Source organism: Xiphophorus maculatus, chromosome 20, assembly GCF_002775205.1.
Source record: "Xiphophorus maculatus strain JP 163 A chromosome 20, X_maculatus-5.0-male, whole genome shotgun sequence".
In the NCBI taxonomy this organism is placed as follows: Eukaryota; Metazoa; Chordata; class Actinopteri; order Cyprinodontiformes; family Poeciliidae; genus Xiphophorus; species Xiphophorus maculatus.
Genome location: NC_036462.1, coordinates 2,715,396 through 2,736,582, shown reverse-complemented (window position 1 = coordinate 2,736,582; position 21,187 = coordinate 2,715,396). Strand labels below are relative to the sequence as shown.

Below are 21,187 nucleotides of genomic sequence, written 5' to 3'. Positions count from 1 at the left end.
TCCTCCCACAGTCCAAAAACATGACTGTTAGGTTAATTAGTCTCTGAATTCTCCTTAGGTGTGTGTGTGAGTGTGTGTGTGTGTGTGTGTGTGTTGCCCTGCGACAGACTGGTGACCCCGCCTCTCACTCGATAGGGACCAGCACCCCTCCTGGGCCATGGCCCCCACTAGGGACCGTCACTGATCAGAATGAACAACGAATACAAATGCACGCCACACTTCTAAGATCTTTATTCGTTGCATAATTTTTAATCAGGTATGCATTGTATTTTGTTCGTCTATTAAATAAGGTCAGTTAAAAATTAAATAAATGATGACAAATGATGAAATCAAAAGAAAAACAAACAGATGTACCATAACTTTATTGTTCCTTAACCGGTTCTGGTTGCCGTCTCCCCTCAGCCCGGGCCGCCGCTCTGCCGGCCCAGCAGGTCATATTCCCGATACAGGATGTAGTCCTTCAGCCGCTCCGGCAGCGGCACGAAGCTCATGAAGACGGGCGACCGTAGACGGAGGCGGCCGAGACAACGACGGATCCGCAGGCGACAGAGATGCTGCAGGCACCGGGGGTTTTCTGGAGAGGTTAACGGGAAGAGAAACACTGATCTTTATCGCCTCCATTCTGAGCTAACGGTCAGGTTTCCGTTACCTTGTAGTCTGCAGATGTCTGTCCACTGGTTCTGCTCCATCAGAACCGCCTTCAATTTGGAACACAGCATCACGTGATCCACGTAGTCCAGCAGCACTCGAACCACGTGACCCGACAGGTCTTTCAGCCAATAGACGGTGATGACCTCACAGAACTGCGCTGACAGAGAACGTGACATGATATGGCCGACCGTTTTAACACAAAATGTCCATTGTAGGACCATCTGTTATTACATTGTCATAGGCGTAACTTCCTGAAGGACTGGTGTGGACATGTCCACGCCAACTGCGGCATGAAGGGGACATGTCCCCGCCAACTGCGGCATGAAGGGGACATGTCCCCGCCAACTGCGGCATGAAGGGGACATGTCCACGCCAACTGCAGCATGAAGGGGACATGTCCCCGCCAACTGCGGCATGAAGGGGACATGTCCACGCCAACTGCGGCATGAAGGGGACATGTCCCCGCCAACTGCGGCATGAAGGGGACATGTCCACGCCAACTGCGGCATGAAGGGGACATGTCCCCGCCAACTGCGGCATGAAGGGGACATGTCCCCGCCAACTGCGGCATGAAGGGGACATGTCCCCGCCAACTGCGGCATGAAGGGGACATGTCCCCGCCAACTGCGGCATGAAGGGGACATGTCCCCGCCAATTGCGGCATGAAGGGGACATGTCCCCGCCAACTGCGGCATGAAGGGGACATGTCCCCGCCAACTGCGGCATGAAGGGGACATGTCCCCGCCAACTGCGGCATGAAGGGGACATGTCCCCGCCAACTGCGGCATGAAGGGGACATGTCCCCGCCAATTGCGGCATGAAGGGGACATGCCCACGCCAACTGCAGCATGAAGGGGACATGCCCACGCCAACTGCAGCATGAAGGGGACATGCCCACGCCAACTGCAGCATGAAGGGGACATGTCCCCACCTATATGCTCGGCACCTTTCTTCCTTTATGTGCCTGCATCTGTTTGTGTCCAGTAACTCGGCAGCAGCTGCATTCTGCATTAACATCCAATTAAAGCTTTTTAAAACTTCTTTGTAAAACGTAAATCACAAGTCCACTCAGTGATCTGGTGGACTGGACATCACGTGACTTATGATGATGCGCCACATCAGCTGCTGCTTTGCATTGAGTCAGGAATATCGGTGGTTGGGAAAACGACACAATCAAGCAAATAATCTGAAACAGGGACGCAAAGTTTTGATATTGTCGACACTATGAAATCAAGACAACAAGGTCCAAGGGGATCACATTTCACAGGGTCTGTCTGGACATTATTCTTAGCACTAATAAAACAATGCCTTCCAGTAACTGGTGCATCAGCGCCACCTCCTCCCCAACACACACCTCTTCCTCCTCCCCACCAACTTGCATATCCTTGCATTGTGTATATATATAAAGAAATATATGTTTCTCTGTAGTTCAGTAGTTCTTTGTGTTTCTAGTTATGCTTTTCTTAGTTAGTCTTTGCCACTCTAGTTTTATTTTGTTTCTTTAGTCTGGTTATTCTTTAGTGATAGATTTTTTTGTGCACGCTCCCTCGCCCCTGTCTCTCTCTACTCAGTTGGACTTTCTCCCCTCACACCTGCGATCAGTTTGTCAATCAGTTCTTTGTTCAGAAATCAACCTCCTAATACTTAAGTTTTGAATTTCATCATTATTTTTATTAAATCATCAAATTCAGTTGCTGCCTCTGTCTCTCTGCATTTGGATCCTACAACGTTTTTCATACAGCTAATATGTTAACCTAACAGTTAATCATCTTGTTTACACATGTAAATTGATAATCTGTCTAATACTTAATTCAAACAAAACACTGACATTAAAATCAGTATTGTTTTCTTTTGTTACCAAAGTATCTTTGATCACAGAGCAGGTCCATCCCTCGTAGTCCTCAGGAATGTGGGAGCTGTTGCCATAGGGACAGTCGAAGCAGCGCTCCACGTCGTAACCATAGTTACACAGCATCCTGAGAATGACCTGGTGCACACAAATATTTCATTCATTATGTAGATTATGTTCATTATAACTTCATGTAAACGTTTCTCCAGCTACCTGGTCTTTGAGCGCGTACTGCAGCGCCGAGGGGAAATGGGTCGTGTTTATTTTGGAGTAGTAGTTGACGTTAGCGCCGTAACGCAGCAACAAGTTGATCAGGTCGTAGTTGCCCAGACGGAGTGCAACCTTTAATTAAAAAAAAAAAGAGACAGAAATCCAGGTTTTCCATAATCAATTGTTAGAAAAATTATCCTCCTGTTTATTTACTCATGAGTTTATTTTACAAGTTATGTTTTCATATTATTCTTTTCATATTATTCCTTTCATATTATTACTCTCATATTATTCTTCTTTTTATATTTACTTAACTTCTCTTTCTTTTGTAGTATATTATTAACTTTGTTTAGGATGTTTGCTTGGAAGCTAAAAACGTTAAACATTCATGTGTTATTAGTTCCATATGTAACTGATTAGTTGTGGTCAGCCACATGCCCTTGTAAGGGCATGTCCATAGGAGGTTCCAGAATGTAAAGACGGTTGGTCAATTCTCTGTGTGACTGTGTGAAGAAGCCCAACCTCCTTTTGCTATACAATAAAGAGAAATGCAAAGAAAGAACTGGCAGAATTGATTCCAGACAGTGTTTGACAGCGATTTGTCGCGTCTGTTCTCAATTCTCCTATTCTGCAGAAAAGAAATGAAAAGAAACGTAATCTCTGTCTCTGGCTGATTCTTTGCAGGTTATGACAAAATAAACCTATCAAATAGATGTAATTTCTATCCTGAATTATGAAATGAGACTCAGAGGAAAACAAGAAGATTAAACAGGAAATCTGCTATACAGATTAGCTGTTTCTTCAATATTTCCACATGATGCCATCTATTTTATCAAGTGCACCAATTCCTCTCCTGCAGGAAAACAAGCCCCACAGCATCATGCTGCCACCTCCAGACTCCTTAGTTCTGACAGTAGAAGCTTCGCCGTTTTTCCTCCAAATGTAACGATGCTGATTATGGTCAAACTGTTCCTCTTTAGTCATCTAACCAAAGTTCATGGTTCCAAAACTGAAGATCAAACTGTAATCTGGCTTTTTAAGTTCCTTTAAAGCAGGGGTCTCAAACTCCAGGCCTCCAGTCGTTGTCCTGCAGGTTTTAGATGAGCCACAGGTACAAAACGCTGGAATGAAACGGCTTCATGACCTCCTCCTTGTGTAGATCAGGTCTCAGAGCCTTAATGACCTGATTATTCTGTTCAGGTGATGCAGCAGAGGAACATCTAAAAGTTGCAGGACCCTGCTTTAAAGTAATGGCTTCTTCCTCGCTGAGCGACTTTCAGCCTGTCTGTACAGAAAATGTTTCACACATTTTCTCTCAGTTTTGTGTTTTTCTACAAATAGAAATATTTTTGGTAATCTTAACTGACCTTAAAGAAGAGAAGTTTGGTTATTTTCTTTCTTTTCTTTGTAACTTCTGATTTCCAGTGTTTGTGCCCCTTTACTAAAGTTACCTGGTGTCTTTAAGCCATTTATTCTTCACCTGGACCGGTTTTACCTGCAGACATTTGACCGGGTCTTGGTTGGGCATGGCTCCGGCCTCCAGCAGCAGCTTCACCGACGCCATGTCGTTATTGGAAACAGCAAAGAAGAGAGCGGACTTCCTCTCGTCGTCGTAGCTCCGCCGGATCCAGGGGTGGAGCATGAAGTTGGGGTCGTAACCCGCATCCAGCAAGGCCTGATGGGAAAACATGACAGTTGTCCAGATTTCCTGATGAAGCTGAAGCATCGTTTACGTACAAAATAACTTTCAAGGGCCGACTGTGGCCCTTCAAATAGATTTGTTTGGCCTCTGATCAGAACAATGGTAAAAAATTAGTCAACAAAATAGAAAACAATTGAAAAAAAATGGAAATTGTCTTTTTTCCTTTTAATAAGGCAACAATCTCTCATACAATATACAGATTTCATAAAAATCTGGTTTATCGTTGAGCATGGAATATCTTAACAGAATAAAAATACACAGTGGTTTTAATTAGACACTTTTGACCCAAAACGTACGGAACCACTGGTCCAAAGTTACTATGTTCTGAAATAACATGTAGCTTCAGTTTCATCAGGAAATCCGGCAAACCCTTTTACTTGAGTCATTTTATGGACTTTATACTTTTACTTGAGTAAAGATATGGTGGAAGTAGCGTTTCTCTTACTGGAGAACAGTTCTTGGGTTCTCTGCAGACCACTGGCTAACTCTAAAGCGCTCTCTAGTGGAAGCTAAGGCCAAATGCCAAGGTTGAAAACAATGGAAGATGGCTGTGTTGCACAATGCTACATTTAGCTTCTTCCCACTGAGTCGACCGTCGGTCCTGTAGCCTGACAGTAGGAAGCCAATAGCCTCGTTCTGTCAACCAGTCACTGTTGGGTTCTGCAGGGTTTTCTTCTCCTTCACAGGATGGCAGGTTGATGGGATCCAGCTGTGACTCGTCACCAACAGTCTGCAAGGTCCTTAAAGAGGAACGGCTTCCCTGAGGCAGATGCCAGCTGGTTCTGCTTCTACAGTGGTGCTCTCTAGCTGTCAGTGCTGTTTTCCCAGTGTCCTCCTTGTTCTGACTGCTTTTCATCTGTTCCTTCCTGTACAGTGAACCTGCGCTGAACACTCTGAACCAGACTCACCTGAAGTATCTGATCCTAGCTGCTCCGTTGGGTCTTGCACCTGGGTGCGTCATGCCCTCCATTCACCTGCTGGAACTCCCCCACCTGGAAACCATCACACCAACTGTTGGACCCCCATGTCCTCTCCTCTGCTTACCTCAACCTGCAGACCGTAAGCCACCATCAGGTAACTCCGTCATTCCCTTCATTACTTCCCTCTTTAACCGCTCGCCCTTTGCAGTCCCTCCGCTGGCCCGGTTCCCCCCAGCTGTCCCAGATCCACAGGCTCTCCAGCACATTCTTCTGCTAAATAAATCTGTTAAAACTGTTTGTCTGTAGTTGTTGCTCGCCTTAGAAACCTCGCATTATGACAATCATGTCTTATTTTTGTTGTTGCCTCGATAAAAGAAAAACAGACTATTTCCAATTTTTTCAATCGTTTTCTATGTTGTCAGCTCAGTTTTTACCATTTCTGATGTGTGATCAGGGGCTGAAGGGCCACAAATGGCCCCCGGACCACACTTTGGACTCCCCAAGTTTTATCTGAGCAGGACTGTTGATTTATTGCAGAGATATTTCCAAACTAAAATATAATCTGTGCATATAGCTCCCATATTTATATTTATACACAATATCTATATCTCTTGCTATAACCCCTTATAGTCCATACATACATAGTCTTGTACATCTGTAAATAAATATTTATATCTCATAGATGCAAACTACATCTCGTTGCTTGTACTTGTGACAGTGCAATGACAATAAAGTTGAATTCTAATTCTAACACTTCTGTTTATGACACACACACACACACCTGGATGCAGTGTGTGTGTGCCTCTGCAGCCGCTGAATGAAGAGGGCTGATCCCGCTGTCGTTCACATCTCCCAGGTTGGTGACGGGCAGCAGCAGCTTCAGTGACCTCAAACACACACACACACACACACACACACACACGGTTATGCTGCCTACTTGTGACCTCGTTCAGTCAGAACAACAACAGGTCAGTTCAGGTTAAAGTTGATTAAGTGCAGCAACATGCGGTGAGGTTCCTGTCTCAGTCAGATGTACAAACTCCAAATTTCTATTTTTTTTTTCAATCTTGTCATTATTGTGGCTGTATTATTGTCCCTTCCTGTTCCATTTACTGCTGCCTCACATGGCAGCAATATAATAAAGTCAACTCTGCATTATTGGCCCCTGGCAAAGCAAAACACTTCTGGTGTTGTTACAAAATAGGATTCAAAATGGAGAAGTGTGTCCATTTTAGAGGAATAGTTGTAAAAAAGAATTAGATGGACACACTTTTTGATGTCTTTTCTTAGGTTTCTGTACCTGTTCTAACTAGATTAAAACTGGTTTGGTTTCATATTCCATGACAGGACAGCTGAGGTAAAATGCTCACTGCAGGTGTCCTCTGTGTGAGGCTCGGTGGATCGGCAGATGGCCGCTGTGATTGGACACGTTGGCGTCGGCTCCGTGATCCAGCAGCAGACGGACGACGGCCGCGTTCCCTGAAGCAGACGCTTCGTATAAGACGGACGCCTCATCGTGCGCCTGAGAGAAAATGTCTGCTCCTGCAGGACCGACAGCATTTTAGAATATAATTATAAAGAAATTTAAAATTGGAAAAGAATCAGGAAGAAGAGAAACAAAACGACACAATAACACAGAAGCTCATTTAAATTGAAGTTAATGAAGCATATGTCTTAATCACGTGATTCAAAATAATATAAAATTACAACTTTGGTTTGGACTGCACAAAATATTGCAAATTTATCATTGACATATCACTATATGCAACATGTATACCGACGAAACAGCTTAAAAAGCAATAAATGTTGACTTACTGTTTCAGTACCAAGCATTCAGGCTGAAATAAGTTATAAACTCTTAGTGCTAATTTAGTTCGTTTTGTAAAATTTCTATTGAATAAAACTTACAAGAAAAAACGGAATCCAAATTAAGACATGATTGGTCGAAGCAGCATTTTGTAACACGGCCAACTTCCATTGTTCTCAACATTAGCGCTTAGCATTAGCTCCCGCTAAAGAGCGCTTTAGCTAGCTGAAGAAATGTTTATAGCCAGAGGAGGGCAGAGGACCCAAAAAATGGACTCAAGTAAGAGCAGCAATACTTTAATATATTTTTACTGAAGTAAAAATAAACGTAGCCGTCCAAGAAATGACCGTAACCTTACCCAAATTATCAATCAACTTAGAAATTACATCATCGAACAGACCAAAATGTCATATTAAGTGAAAATGTTGGTATTTGAAGGATGAAAATGACAACAACTCAAATAAGTAAATAACATTAATAAAATCAAGGATAATAAAATGTTTCCAAATCAGTTTCTTTCAATAAAAACTTATGAAACTCCAACAGAACCAGCAGGTCTGGGTCTGGTGGATGTTTGTTTTTCATTCAGTGGGGAGAAAATCCAGACATCTTACTCAAGTAAGAGAAGAGATACTTTATAATAAAATTACTCAAATAAGAGTAAAAAGTATTAAAAATTCTCCTAAAAGTTCATTAAAAAAGAAAAAGCTACTCAAGTAAATGTAACTAGTTACTACCTAACTCTGTTGTTAACGCAATAACAGTTTTAATTAGCAGACATGTAGTGATGAAAAAGACAAAGTTTATTTGATAGTTTTCAAAGTGAGCCGATCTGGTTATCATAAACCTTCTGCCTCACCTTTCCCCAGCAGCAGCTCCACCACCTCCAGGTGTCCTCCCTGCGCAGCCAGCGCCAGCGGCGTGAAGCCGTAGTTGCTGCGTGGGTCCGGCCGCGCCCCGGCCTCCAGCAGCAGCTGCACCAGCTCCACGTTGCCCGCCCGCGAGGCTTCGTGGAGCGGCCGGCGGCCGTGGCAGCCCGCCTGGTTCACACTGGAGCCACGGAGGAGCAGCAGCTTCGCCAGGTCGGTTCGGTCCGAACGGATGGCTGGAGGCAAACAGAAAACTGGAGTTGGACCGATCCAGAGTCGACGCTCAGCTTCAGCTGGAAAACAGCGATAAGGCCTGAAACCTGGAAGGAGTGATGAACTCTGACCTGAACCTTCAGAGCCACATAAAGACAGTCACAAAGTCGGCCTTCTATCACCTGAAGAACATTCCAGGATCAGAGGAATAATATCCCGGCATTAGCGAAACTCATCCATGTGTTCATCTTTAGTCGCATTGATTAACGGCGTCTTCACAGGTCTGCCTAAAACAATCCGTCTCTTATTTCACGTACAACATGGGAAAAATAATCTGCCAGGGAACTAGCACTTTCTCATCAATATTAAGTAGTTATTAAGATAAATTAATAATTATTAATTATTATTAATAATTAATTCCACATGATGGAAAAAGTGACATATTGTCTGAGGCTACAGCAAACACAAAGTAACAGTGGACAAAATGGAAACTATTCAAAATGAAAGACAGAAAGAACTGGGCAAACTGGATGGGACAAAGGAGGAATGGAGTTTTATATTATATAATGTTGAATGTGAATTGTTCATGTATGTTTTATTTGTAAACAAATGCGCAAAATGGTAATAAACAGTTAAATGCTAAATATCAAGTAATTATTGACTGAAAACAAGCTCACATCTTTTTGAAAAGATATTGTAAAAAAAGAAAATATACTTGTAAATTAATTTTGTCTTAATTAAATTGTAATAAGACATTTGCATTGCAAACTAGACCTAAAATACTTGGTAGGATTTTGTGTTTCTGCAGCGTAATAAGTTTAGTCTTTGCCTTTTAAACATCTGTAATTCTTATATTGAAAAAACTGGTAAATATACAAAGTTTCCAGCTGATTATTGGTGTAAAACCTCACAGCATCATCTTGAAGCACAAACACCAAGCTGTGACCAAACCCATCTGTGCAGAGTGTCTGAAATAAAGGTTTGTGATTCTAAATGTGGATTGCAGCAGCGACTGGCTGGTTGTCTGGCCCACCTACAAACAGCGGGGCGTCCTGGTCCTGGTCCTGGCAGTCCGGCTGAGCGCCGCGCTCCAGGAGGAACGAGGCGTTTTCCACCAGACCGCCTTCCACCGCCAGGAAGAGGGGCGTCTGGCCCCGAAGAGTCCGGCCCTCCAGAGAGTCCGGACCTGAAGCTGGGGGACATTTGAACCGTTTGTAAACCCGGTAGCTCCACACTGCTTCCTCGACACCAGATATAATTCAAGAGTTATAAGACATTTGCACTGGAAACGAGGCGAAAAATACTTGGTAGGATTTTGTGTTTTTACAGTGCATGAACATCTGACACCTATTTGATTTGAATTGGGTAATTTGGTTGACCTTTTGACCTTCAAACTTTCATTAATATCCTCAAAGCAAAAGCGGCACAAACAAAACTTTTACTGCACAAACGCAGCTGAGTTGATTAACACCAGTTTTGTCTGATTTAAAGAAGGTTTAGGGGATAGTTGACCTTTAGTGACCTCTGGAAACATTTGTTAATATCTTTAAAATGATAGCAGCACAAACAAAAATATGTTCTGCACATTTGACACCAGTTCAGTTAGATGTAACTTCATCAAACCTGTGCATGTGATCTCCAGGACGGCCTGGTTGCTCTGAGCTGCCGCCTCATGGAGAGGCGTCCAGCCTCGGCTGTCGCTCCGCAGAAACTCGTCTTTAAGCCGGACAGAAAAATCCTTCAGCAGCTTCTCATTTCCTGGAGCAATAGAATCATCCAGAACTTTACGCTCAACCGACACCGGGATAAATCCGCTACTGAGTCTCATCTCAAAAGAGACGCTAAACCACGCCTCTTTAGGTATCTAAGATCGTTTTCTGAATATTTATTGTGTTTGTCTACACGCCCACATCACAGTTGAATTGTTTATTATTTTAGAATAAATCAGAGATGTTTTGATGTCGTTTACCTTGTTTTATAGCAGAGAAGATCTTGGAGATGTTGGAAGATCCTGAATCGGCGCTGAAATTGTAAGAGCGAAAATACTCCTTATAAGGTTGTTTTTCACCAAGGAAATCTGGCGCCAAAGAAGGTCGATTTGACCTGACTCAAAGTTCCTTGTGTGTGCGAAGCAGAAATGAGACGGAAAGAATGTCTGAGAAATAAACTGTTTTGACAGATAAGAATAATAATGGGCTTGTTTTGCACTTTTGAAATGGAGCGGATGTTGGAGGTCAATAGGTCTTAACACTCCTTAAGAAACCCCAATACACACTCATGTGAAAGCTGATAGAATTCTTACGTAAGGACACACGTCAAACACGGGCAGTAATGCTATTGGTCGAAACTTACCAACTTACACCAATGAAAATGAGATTCTATAAAACAGACTGACACTAAGAATACAATGAGATTTTGGGGAGAATTTTGAGAATTGACTTTGTACTGTAAATTGATCTGTGGAACAGTGTAATAAATCTCCACCCGCCGTGGCCTGCAGTTGAAGAACTCGTCTCAGAGTATTATTTCTCATCTATAATATAATTAAGACCTTTTCTGATCCAACAAAATAAAGCAAAGAAACTCAGGATGAACCCAGATGTTTTCTTTTTTAGTGTTTTGGTGCTGAGAAAAGTTACATAATTAATAAAAACACTTTTTGGCATCATTATCAACTTTAAAGCTGCAGAATTTAACTTTTATAAAAAATGATTACATACTTGTTAAACTGTCAGCATGTTGTGACAATCTGTGAAAATATCGATCTCCTCCACCCTGAGCTGTTCCTGCTTTCTGAAGAAATGCAAAGCTCCTGACCAAAAGCAGCCAATCAGAGGTAGAGGTATGGAGCTAAATTGGGGCCATAAAATTTGTTCAAAAGAAAAACTTTCACATTCTATTTTTCAAATTTTTTATTTTGATTATCAATTTTTTTTTTCAGTTTCCAATCTTTTTTTGTTTGAGCAAGTTTTATGGCCCCAGTTTAGCTCCATACAGAGCTAACCATTCTCTACTATAGCAGAGAAGCAACTTACCGTTATTTATCCGCCGTCATCGGTGGCTAAGCTAGCTAGCTTTAGCATTCACAACAGGCTATGCTAGCTGCAGCAGGGGGATGAGCAGCGCCACAAGGAAGGTTATTGACAGCACTAAGACCCGCCTCCTGGCTCTGATTAGTTGTTTTTATTTACTGCTTGGAGGAGGAGTCTAATTTTTCACAACACAGTGACAGTTTCAAAAACCATTTTTTATAAATGTTACATACAATAGCTTTAAGCGCCACCGTTTTATTAAATAAGTGAAAATCAAAAGCTAAAGACTTTTTCTCTGAGTGACATTTTTAAATGAAGTTTCCATTAAACTTTTCTGCTTGTTTTGGTTTGCGCGTCGTTTCCTCGCTTTGTAAAATTTCAGGTTTGTTCTCCATAAGACTCAGTGATGCCGCTCTTCCCTCTGAACTGACCTCGGCTCGTTTCCTGCTGACGACGCTCTGCGGGATTCCCTCTGCTTGCTGCTCTCCAGCAGACTCTGCTCAATCATGTACTGAACCGCTGCATCTTCCTCATCATCCTCTTCCTCCAACACATATCCACTAGGATTCATCGCATCCAAAGGAAAACAAACCACCAGTCTTTGGGTTAAAGAGAAAAGAACATCAGATGTGTTATTTCTGCATTTTATGATTCTGGTTTGTAAAGTTGAAATGTTTAAGTTTAGCGTTTTCCTTTTAATTTTGAATCTGTCAGTGGTATAGAAAGCATAAAGCAAAGATCTACTCTAGGCCTTCAATCAGAAATGATCCATAATTAAATGCTTCCTACAGGAAAAAGATTCAAAATGAAGTTAATTTCTGTCATAATCCTACAACTTTGCTCTTTTACCTTGTTTTGCTCAGCCGAACTGCTGCATCAGATTTAAAGCTGTTGAAGGTTCGAGAAAAAAACAGGCGAATGAAAGCAGAGCTTTAAACCAACATGGCTCCCTGCAGCGACAGAGCAGATTCTCAGCTTTTCCAGTACAACATGTTAAAGAAAAAAACATTCATGGATTCACCCAGCGCCGTTAAAGAGTCAGACCGGACTGAACTGTTTGTGTGGCTGCAGCTCTGGCAGCGTAAAGGAGATATGACACCTGTTGCTAAATTTACTCTCAGCAGATACATTTATGACTTAAACACATGACTAATACAGCATGGTGTTTGCACCTTTCTGCATTTTTATATTTATATTCAAAGAAAGATCAAACTGGATGACTGTTATTGTAAATGATGCGTTTAAGCAGATATTTAATTTCCTGTACTTTTTTTTTTGCATGATTTTCAGCATGTTGAAAGCTTTTAATTTAAAGTGAAATCCAAAAAAAAATAAAACTTGCATCATTTATCTAACTGAACTGGCATCAATTTAGACCCAATTAACTTTTTTACCATGAACCAAAAAAAAGCTAAAGATCCAACATTCAAAGAAAACCAAGTCATTTGATTTTTATTTAAAAACAACAAAATTTTTTGTAAATTGTTTATTATTGTGAAACCAAGTGGGTTTTGTTGTACATGCATTTGAAAATCCCTTTATTGGTAAACTTTTTGTAGCAGCAAAAATCAGATTTGGGTTTTTTTTCTTGAATGTCACCAAGTAAAATGGTCATATTTAATGTTAAATGAAAGTAATTGTGATTTACCCAACATTTTATCTGGTTTTAAAGCTTTGTGGAGGAAATAAAAACACTTCCTTTTACAAAAGGTCCACCTGCATGATTTCTACAAATTATTTCTACTATAGTAAGCTGATATTTTATCAAAGATTTTCAGCAACACTAAATGTTCCTTATTGCTGCCATAGAAAACTGTCCTATTAATGCACGGTTTGTGCAACAGCTGACATTTTTTAAAATCAACATGCAGTGCCAGTAAAGCCAATCACATTTAACGAGCACAGCAAATGTTTTTCTTCAAAAATGTATTTTTTTTTAAATTGTGATGATTGTAGCCATAAAACAAGACCAAAACAAGAAAACTGTAATTGAAAACATGTTTATTTCAGTTTGTCTCCACTGTTTATGACCTGGGTCTCTCCTTCTTGCCTTTGTAAAGCGCCAGCAGAGATACGTTGGCCACTTTGACGACCTTGAAACGAACTCCAGGGATGTCTCCCACGGCATGACCCTTACGACCGAAACCGGCCACCAGAACCTCGTCGTTCTCCTGCAGAACCAGAACCACAGGGAGGATGTTAGCGATGGCAGAACTCAACAACAAACATATTAAAAATAAATCCACACATTTAAAAGCTCCCACTTAGGAATGGAAAATAAAAACTTGAACATTTAGTCAAACTGCACACATTGAAGCCGTTTACCTCGATGAAGTTGAGACAACCGTCATTGGGGACGAAGGCCGTGATCTTCTTGCCGTTCTTGATGAGCTGGACTCTCACACACTTCCTGATGGCAGAGTTGGGCTGCTTGGCCTCGACACCGCTGCACAAAAACACAAAAATCTAATCAGCAGCAAAGTAAATGAATCAAAGTACGAGCAGTGACCTTCTTTATTTCTAATTATTCATAAGGAAAATGGATATTTCAAAATTAAGTTTTCCATACTTTCCAGAGCTTTTATTATACGAAGGTTCAGGTACAGAGTTTAATTTCCTGTGTGCCAGCAACATTTACCTCCTGGAGAATGAAACAAGCTTCCTCTACCAGCATAAGAGTGATCTACTGGCTGTATGTCAGTTGTTAATCTGGTCTGGCTGTACTCACACTTTCTCCAGGACGATGCCCTTGGCGTGAGAGGCTCCTCCGAAGGGGTTGGCCTTCAGGGCCGTCCCCAGGTGAGCCTTCTTGTACTGTTTGTCATGCCATTTCTGCTCACGCCGGTGATTGCGGAGCTTCCTGGCGGTACGCAGACCACGACACTTTCCTAAAGAAAAAGATACTTTGCTTTCATCTCTGGCATCCGTTCTGTCATTATCCAACCCACTCAAAACCATCAACATCATGCATCCATTTTTTATTGCCCATCAGCACTACTCCGAACCTTTAGGACGACTAATTTACTTGAAAATTAGAATACATGCTTTCTCTAGTCCTAGCCTTTATTAAAAAAATAAACTTAAATAGCCAGAATACAAATTTTTATTTTTAGCACCACAAATTTCTAAGTTGTTTAAAAACTGTCAATGTTTGTGACTTTGGGTTAAATTTTCACGTTTTAATGCAAACAGAGAAACAAAAATTACCCCAGGCTTTAATGGCAGTGCTACAGTATTCAAGTAATTCATTATGCCAATTTGTATTTTTGACACAAATATGGTGGATTAAATGTTGTGCCGCACTATCTACTGCTTATACAGTACATTTTCAAACAGTTTTGTCATGCTGCCTTAGTTCAGGTCATTAGAGTCCTAGATCAGAGGAACACACATTACAACGAGTCAAACAAAAAACTGTTTACATCTACATGAATCTCACAAAATAGCATCGCTATGTTAAAAACTACAAGTATTATTCAATACCGAAAGCAAAGCAGTTTTTACAGGGAACTACAACATGGAAACCGTACTAACAGATATCTCCAAAAAAAATTAACTTTCCAGAAACGATTCATTTAAAAGTTTTTGATGTTATCTGCTTAGTCTACATACGCTAATTTCAGTCTGTTAGTAATATTAACGTTACAAATTAATCAGCATTAAGATCAAATTGCCGACCAGCAACTAGCATAGCTACATTATGGCCGCTCCACGTTGCGGAGAGACGCCGCCGTATAAACCTGTTTTTTCTCATTCACTTTAGCATTTTACTGAACTAAACACAGTAGAAACACCACAGAAGACGTTCACATAAAACGTTGATATGAAAAATTGGTATAACCAAGACATAAACTGAGTATTTTTTAGGAAAACTGAGTCTTACCCATGATTGCAGAAGCGAGTCAGGGATTGGAAAGGAAGAACCCAGCATGCACCGCGGCAATGTGTAGTCGGAGGACCCCATCTATAGACTATAGAGTGCCTGAGTAAAATTAAGTCGTTTCAGACATTTTTAAATGATTTTTTATTTACCCCTTAAAAGATGTCATGATATTTTTTTTAAAGCTCTTGTTGAGATAAATAAGTATAGTTCATAAGCCAGAGGACATTTGTTTTAAAAAGATTTTGTAGTTGTCGTAATTAGCCTAGAATGTCATTCTCTAGAGGGGGACCTAAAAATAAAAAAATATTATTTTATTAAATTAATTAATCAATTTTTTTTTATTATTAGCAACCTATTTTTGTATTTGTCCAGTAGGCGGCGTTATGTGTTTGGCAGGCGTAATGAAGTATCAGCGCATTTAATTAATCATAACTCGCTAAATAATAAATAGACTTTCACGCTTTTTTTTTCTTTTACTGGAAACCTTATTCAAACAGCTATCATGGCTACATTTACAAGGAAATGTCTTTTTTTTGGACTCTAGTGTCCCTTGTATGAAAGTAGGCTGACAGGAAAGGGGCAAGGAGAGTCATATAATTAATGATCTATTTAGTTATTGCATGGACGCAACTTAAATCGATTAACTTATAAAGCTTTTTTTAATCCAAACGTTCCTGCCACTTGTTTAAGATGAGTACAAACAACAAGCTGATGATAATTAAGTGATGTTTAACTTTTTTATGTCTAAGGTTTTATATTTCAGTAAGAAAGGCCAGAGTCTAGGTTTAGTAGATGGCTGAAGGCGTCTGATCCGCTTCAAACTCAGAACCTGTTTGCTTAACGGCAAAACTTTGGTAAGGTTAAATTTAGTGGGCTAAAGGAAGTCAGACGGTTCCTTCTCCAATGTGAGAAATCCCTTGAGGTCGTCAAGTCTCTTGTTTGATCAGATCTTGTTAGTCATTTCCATAGTATGATTACTAATTAACAGTTGATTTTTTGTGTCTAGATGCAATGTAATCATTCAATTCACAATTGAAGTTTTATTATTGGGATTCTGCAAATTAAATGTTTTCCACCTGAGTGAAGTTGGCCCCCCACCTTCTTCAAATCAGACAAAATTGGTGTCAAATGTTTGTGCTGCAAAATTTTCGTTTGTGCTGCAAAATTTTCGTTTGTGCTGCAAAATTTTCGTTTGTGCTGCAATCATTCTAAAGATATTAAGAAAAAATGTTTCTAGAGGTCATCAAAGGTCAATGATCATCAGTTCATGCTGGATCTGTGAATTTCATTTGAAATTGTTCAGTGCTAACCTATGAACATGAATAATGTAAATTTAACGTTGATGAAATTAACTTGGAACCAGGTCTTATTTAGAATGAACTGGTACAACAATAACACTCGGTGACTTGTATTTTAGTTTCTGATCACCAGAGGGCGCTATTAGACAACCTGTACTGTTGAAATACGAAAAGTAGGACTAGAGCAAAACATGTGCTAACTATCTAGTCTGCTGTTTCCATCTCAATTTCATGATCGACAGTCATCAGCACTTATTTTCACGACTTCAAATCAGTGCACAAACTAGCATAAATTGTTTATAAAAGAACTGATGATCATTGACCTTTGATGACCTCTACAAACATTTCTCTTAATATCTTTAGAATGATAGCAGCACAAACAAAAACTTTTGCTGCACAAACCAGCAAAAACGTAGCCGAGTTGATTGACACCTATTTTGTCTGATTTTATGGAAGTGGGGGACTGGCTGACCTTTTGACCTTTAAACTTTAATATTTTCAAAGCCAAAGCTGCACAAATGAAAATTTTTGCTGCACAAACGGAGTCAAGTTGATTGACACCCATTTTGTCTGATTTGAAGAAGGTGGGGGTCCAACTTCACTCAGGTCCAGCGCATGCCACAGTCATCAATTTAGGTGAAGTCAGTTGTCGTCTGAAAGAAAATTACGTAATACCTCATAAGGGATAGTGGCACAAACTGAGCAGTAGCCCACTTTGGTTTGTTTTGGAGCAAGACGGGGGGATGGTGAACTATGGATAACCTAAAAAATAATTATTTCAGAAACCAAAGCTGCACAAACATTTTAACGGCACCAACCTGCACAAACGGAGCACCAACCACTCAGACTATTTGCTGAATTTTTTGACGTGGGTGGGGTGTCAGCTTCACTCAGCTCTATGCTGGCGATAACCACAAAACAAGCAGTTATCAATTTTGTATGTTGTTGTGTAAGTTAAATTCTGCAGATTTTCAGCTGTTGTACAATGTGTACCTTCTTTTGTTTTGAACTTCAATAAAGATTTAGAACAAGAAGAAATTTCAAGAAATGTTTTTAGATAGTAATGTTTTCTCACCAATATAACTTTCTCCACAATAATTGAATCCTGTCAATACATGACATGCGGCCTTGACCGTAATGTAACGTAATGTGTATAATTTGTATGACTGTTAAACTGTGCTTTGGTTTTGGAGGTGGTTTGAACAATTATATTCACATTGTTGACTTATTTTCTGCTGATTATGCAGCAAAAGGGTAAAAAAACGACAAAAAAGTCCATAGCTAACATGCTAGTTGCTTGAGCAAATAAAGTTTTTGCAGAGTAAAACCGGAAGTGCACGGCAGCGTCATTGGTTCAACAAAGTTCATCCAACTTTCATCATCTGGCAAAAGGGACTACACTATTTTAAAACCTGGCACTTGGAGTCATATAATTAATGATCTGGTTTGGAAAAAGTTCAAAAGCACATGTACATTTGTATTGCACAGAGCAAAAGTTTATCCAACTGTCACTAGTAAGTACATTGATATCAAAGGCTTCTGTAAAGAGTGTCAAGGCCATGTTAAAATGACATGTGACAGAGAGCCAACGGTCAACAGCCCAACGGTGCTCCAGTGCTCCATCCAAGGTGCCGACATCTCCCTGCACACTGGCCAGTCCAAAAGATTCATGTCAGGAACCCTTCGTGCACAGGTTTCCAAAGAGTTGTGTGAGGGTAGGATGGAAGCAGCTGTATGGAGGTCAGCGAAGGCAGAGTTGATGGATATTGGAGATCCCGAGCCAAGTCACCTTCCAAACCTGGCAACCTTACAAAAAGCTAAGCAGGAGACAACAAATTTGGAATTAGGCAACAAAGACCCCATTCTCTCTTTGCAGTTATTAAAGTATAGCACACCTAACAGTGGCAGTATAAGACATATTGGTCTGGATAAATTCTTCTGTCACTATTGGAGTCAAACTCAGATACATGTTTATAAGGCACTGACCAAAAAATGTCCCTCAGTAGTTTGCTTTGATGCAACTGGTTCAGTTGTCAGAAAACTGGCACATCTGGCCACATCTTCTGATATCAAGGTGTTCTGAGGGGAGACAACTGCTCAGTCACAGTGGTACAAATGCTATCAGAAAGGTATGACATTAATGCAATTGCAACATGGCTGGCAGAATGGCTTCATGCAGGTGCCGCTGTACCAAGGGAAGCTGTGAGGGACTTTTCCCTGGCTATTCTTGGTGCTCTGGTGAAGGCCTTCACTCCTCTTTCTAACCTGAAGTCATACATTGATGAACGCTTCCGTGTGCTACTTGGAAACCAGTCTGCAAAACCTCCTCCCTGTTGCATCAGGGTTGATGTTGCCCACTGCATAAAGATGGTCTGCCTGTAAAACAAGTCACACCATGTCAAAGACTTCTTTGTCAGGGGAATAGCAAAGCTTCTTCAAGCACAAAGCTTGGGCCATGCAAAGCAGTTAATACATGCCATCACTGTTGTGGCTCTCAGTGAGGCAGAAGGTGATTATAGTTCTGGAACCCCTCTAGAATCAGAGAGGTGCAAAAAATACCTGAAATCCCAGATTGCAGAAGACTCCATCCTCATTCCAGATGAAGACAAAGGAAGTGCATCAAGTGGATCCATGTGATGACATCCAGACTGACCTATGAGACTGGAGGTCAAACATTTGTGAGGAGAGCAGGACACACGCTGCAGCTAATGGGGGTAGGGATAACATCCATTTCCTCCCTTTGACAATCAGGGATAATCAATCACAATCATTATAAGACAACCAGTCTAGTAATGATTGTGCCACACATTATAAGACTTGCAAGTTACTTACCACTGTGGACAGGAATAATGGTTCCACTCTTCAAAAGCACCAGCCTCACAGCAAGCTCAGCCAATGTTGAAGCTGAATTCAAAAACGTAAAACATGAGAACTGTTCAAACATGAGAACTTACCCATGCGAGTCGATCGCTTCATTTCTCGGCATCTTTCCTTCATGGAAGGAAATATGCAGATATGCTCTGCAAAAGCAAAAAAAGAGGAGGAACAAGTTGCATCAGCAGAAGTTAATCCTGCATCCATAATTACCCACAATGCTGAAGGTAACAGAAAAATGGATTATAGCGATTTAATGGAATCTGATGCCACCAGAAACTTTTCCACAGCAGATGAAAACGTGGTTGAAAACTGGAGGACAAATTCTTCCACCCAAAAAGAGGAAGAGGACTTCATACCCGAGTTCCTGCACTGAATGGCTCCATGCAGATTCATCATCTGGGGCCAAAAGAGTTCAAGTTTGACTATTAAAAAATGGAAACATGCATCAGCCTGTTAAAGTTGGGAAATTGTCACTCACCGTTTCTTATTCGACTGTCAAATTATATTAGATTTTCAAAACAGTCCCTTTCATGGTTCATTACTTCTCAAGTAGGATAGAAACCCTTTGTCTCACAATACAGATATTTGGGTGTGTCAATAGCAAACCATAAGGCACATGTATGCAAATTCATACATCACCAAAAAAAGAGAAAAACAAAAAAAATTACCAGAGAGATTGTCCTACTATAACTGTATTGATTATGCCACGACTTCTTGCGAATAGTCCCGTTTCTACAAAAATACAGCAACCTCAATTGCATAAAAACGACACCGAAAACAAGACTTACCGTCATGTTTAGTTCCAGTTTTCTAACCCACATGCAGAATACCACAGAAGAGCAGGAATCAGTTAGAGAATGTTTATTAATACAATAAGGCAAGAGAGGTCGGGTGAGAATAATCCCTGGGGCAGGTTCACGGAGTCGTCGGTACACTGAAGGACAGTAAAGGGAGATGGTGAGTTTGTGGCTGTTGGAGATGAGAGCAACAAAAAATGTTGAAGACTGATCTTACTTGTAACGATGGAACATTTATTCGGGGAGAGAGTTGACTGAGGGCTCGGGGTTATGAATCCTTTGTGTGGGTCTAGAAGGTGATCCGGGTTCCAGAGGGTGGCTCGATCAGGGAGGTTCTGTGTGGAAACGTGGAGGCTGCGGTGGAGGGCGGACAGGTCAGTTCAGGCATGAAGGAAGACAGAGGAGCAGTCCGACTGCCAGCTGGAGAGCCCAGGAGCGGTTTGTGATCAAATGGAGGAGGTGAAGGTGGGACTCGGACAACCAGTGAGTAATAATCCACAGCATCACGAGGAGGAGAAATCCAGAACGAGGTCTTCTCAAGGAGAATACTTGGCGTCACAAGGAAAAACCTGAGAACAGGGAAGCAACAAGAGTGATTACAAAGAGTTCTTCTCCAATAAAGCTCAGAGAGTACACTCAGGAGGGCTCAGAGTACCATTACTGGCTAACACTCAGGCCATGAAGTGAAGTGCAGACCACCTGCTCCTCTTAAGCCTCAGGATGATTGGATAATGAAACACAGGTGCGCTTGAACCACAGGTACGCCCCTCCAGGAAAACAGCCTCTGGTGCCATCTGGTGGATGAAGGGAGGAGCCACAGACCAACAGGGAGAACAGAAAAAACCCACAACAGGGAACAAAAACCCCGGTTCCCAACAGTCCTCCCGCCCCCTCAATGGTCGCCACCTGGTGGCCGAGATGAACCGGAAGGGAGCAAAGATCGATAATCCTCAATCAGAGAAGGGTCAAGAATAAAAGAACCTGGGACCCATGAGCGATCCTCCTGACCGTAGCCCTCCCAGTCGACGAGGTACTGCCAGCCACGACCTTGTCGACGGGAGTCCACGATCCGGCGGACA

The 21,187-nt window shown here is 41.3% G+C and overlaps 2 protein-coding genes and 1 long non-coding RNA gene across 6 annotated transcripts; 1 reads left to right on the top strand and 2 right to left on the bottom strand.

Annotated features, from left to right (window-relative positions):
• Positions 1–207: 207 nt before the first annotated feature.
• asb14 (ankyrin repeat and SOCS box containing 14) lies at positions 208–13,139 on the bottom strand. 4 transcript variants are annotated; one of them, XM_023325518.1, is made up of 13 exons: positions 12,103–13,139; positions 11,685–11,852; positions 10,191–10,243; positions 9,845–9,979; positions 9,255–9,413; positions 7,999–8,244; positions 6,703–6,874; positions 6,114–6,219; positions 4,206–4,385; positions 2,714–2,842; positions 2,510–2,638; positions 650–803; positions 208–574 (listed from the first exon to the last, which is right to left on the bottom strand). In XM_023325518.1, exons 2-13 carry the CDS (start codon positions 11,822–11,824, stop codon positions 399–401), a joined length of 1,779 nt encoding a protein of 592 aa, XP_023181286.1. In that variant the 5' UTR covers positions 11,825–11,852; positions 12,103–13,139; the 3' UTR covers positions 208–398. The 4 variants fall into 4 exon arrangements, with proteins under 4 accessions (XP_023181286.1, XP_005811702.1, XP_023181288.1 ...); XM_005811645.2 differs by lacking the exon at positions 12,103–13,139 and having other exon boundaries at positions 11,685–12,095; XM_023325519.1 differs by lacking the exon at positions 208–574 and having other exon boundaries at positions 679–808.
• On the top strand, positions 10,001–10,722 carry LOC111605888. Its single transcript, XR_002751887.1, has 2 exons — positions 10,001–10,081; positions 10,203–10,722. It is a non-coding gene; the product is annotated as an uncharacterized LOC111605888 (long non-coding RNA).
• Positions 13,140–13,237: 98 nt separating the features above from the next.
• rps23 (ribosomal protein S23) lies at positions 13,238–15,213 on the bottom strand. The gene is made up of 4 exons (XM_005811637.2): positions 15,137–15,213; positions 13,982–14,141; positions 13,579–13,699; positions 13,238–13,424 (listed from the first exon to the last, which is right to left on the bottom strand). The coding sequence occupies exons 1-4, from the start codon at positions 15,138–15,140 to the stop codon at positions 13,278–13,280; spliced, it is 432 nt and encodes a 143-aa protein (XP_005811694.1). The 5' UTR covers positions 15,141–15,213; the 3' UTR covers positions 13,238–13,277.
• Positions 15,214–21,187: the final 5,974 nt, after the last annotated feature.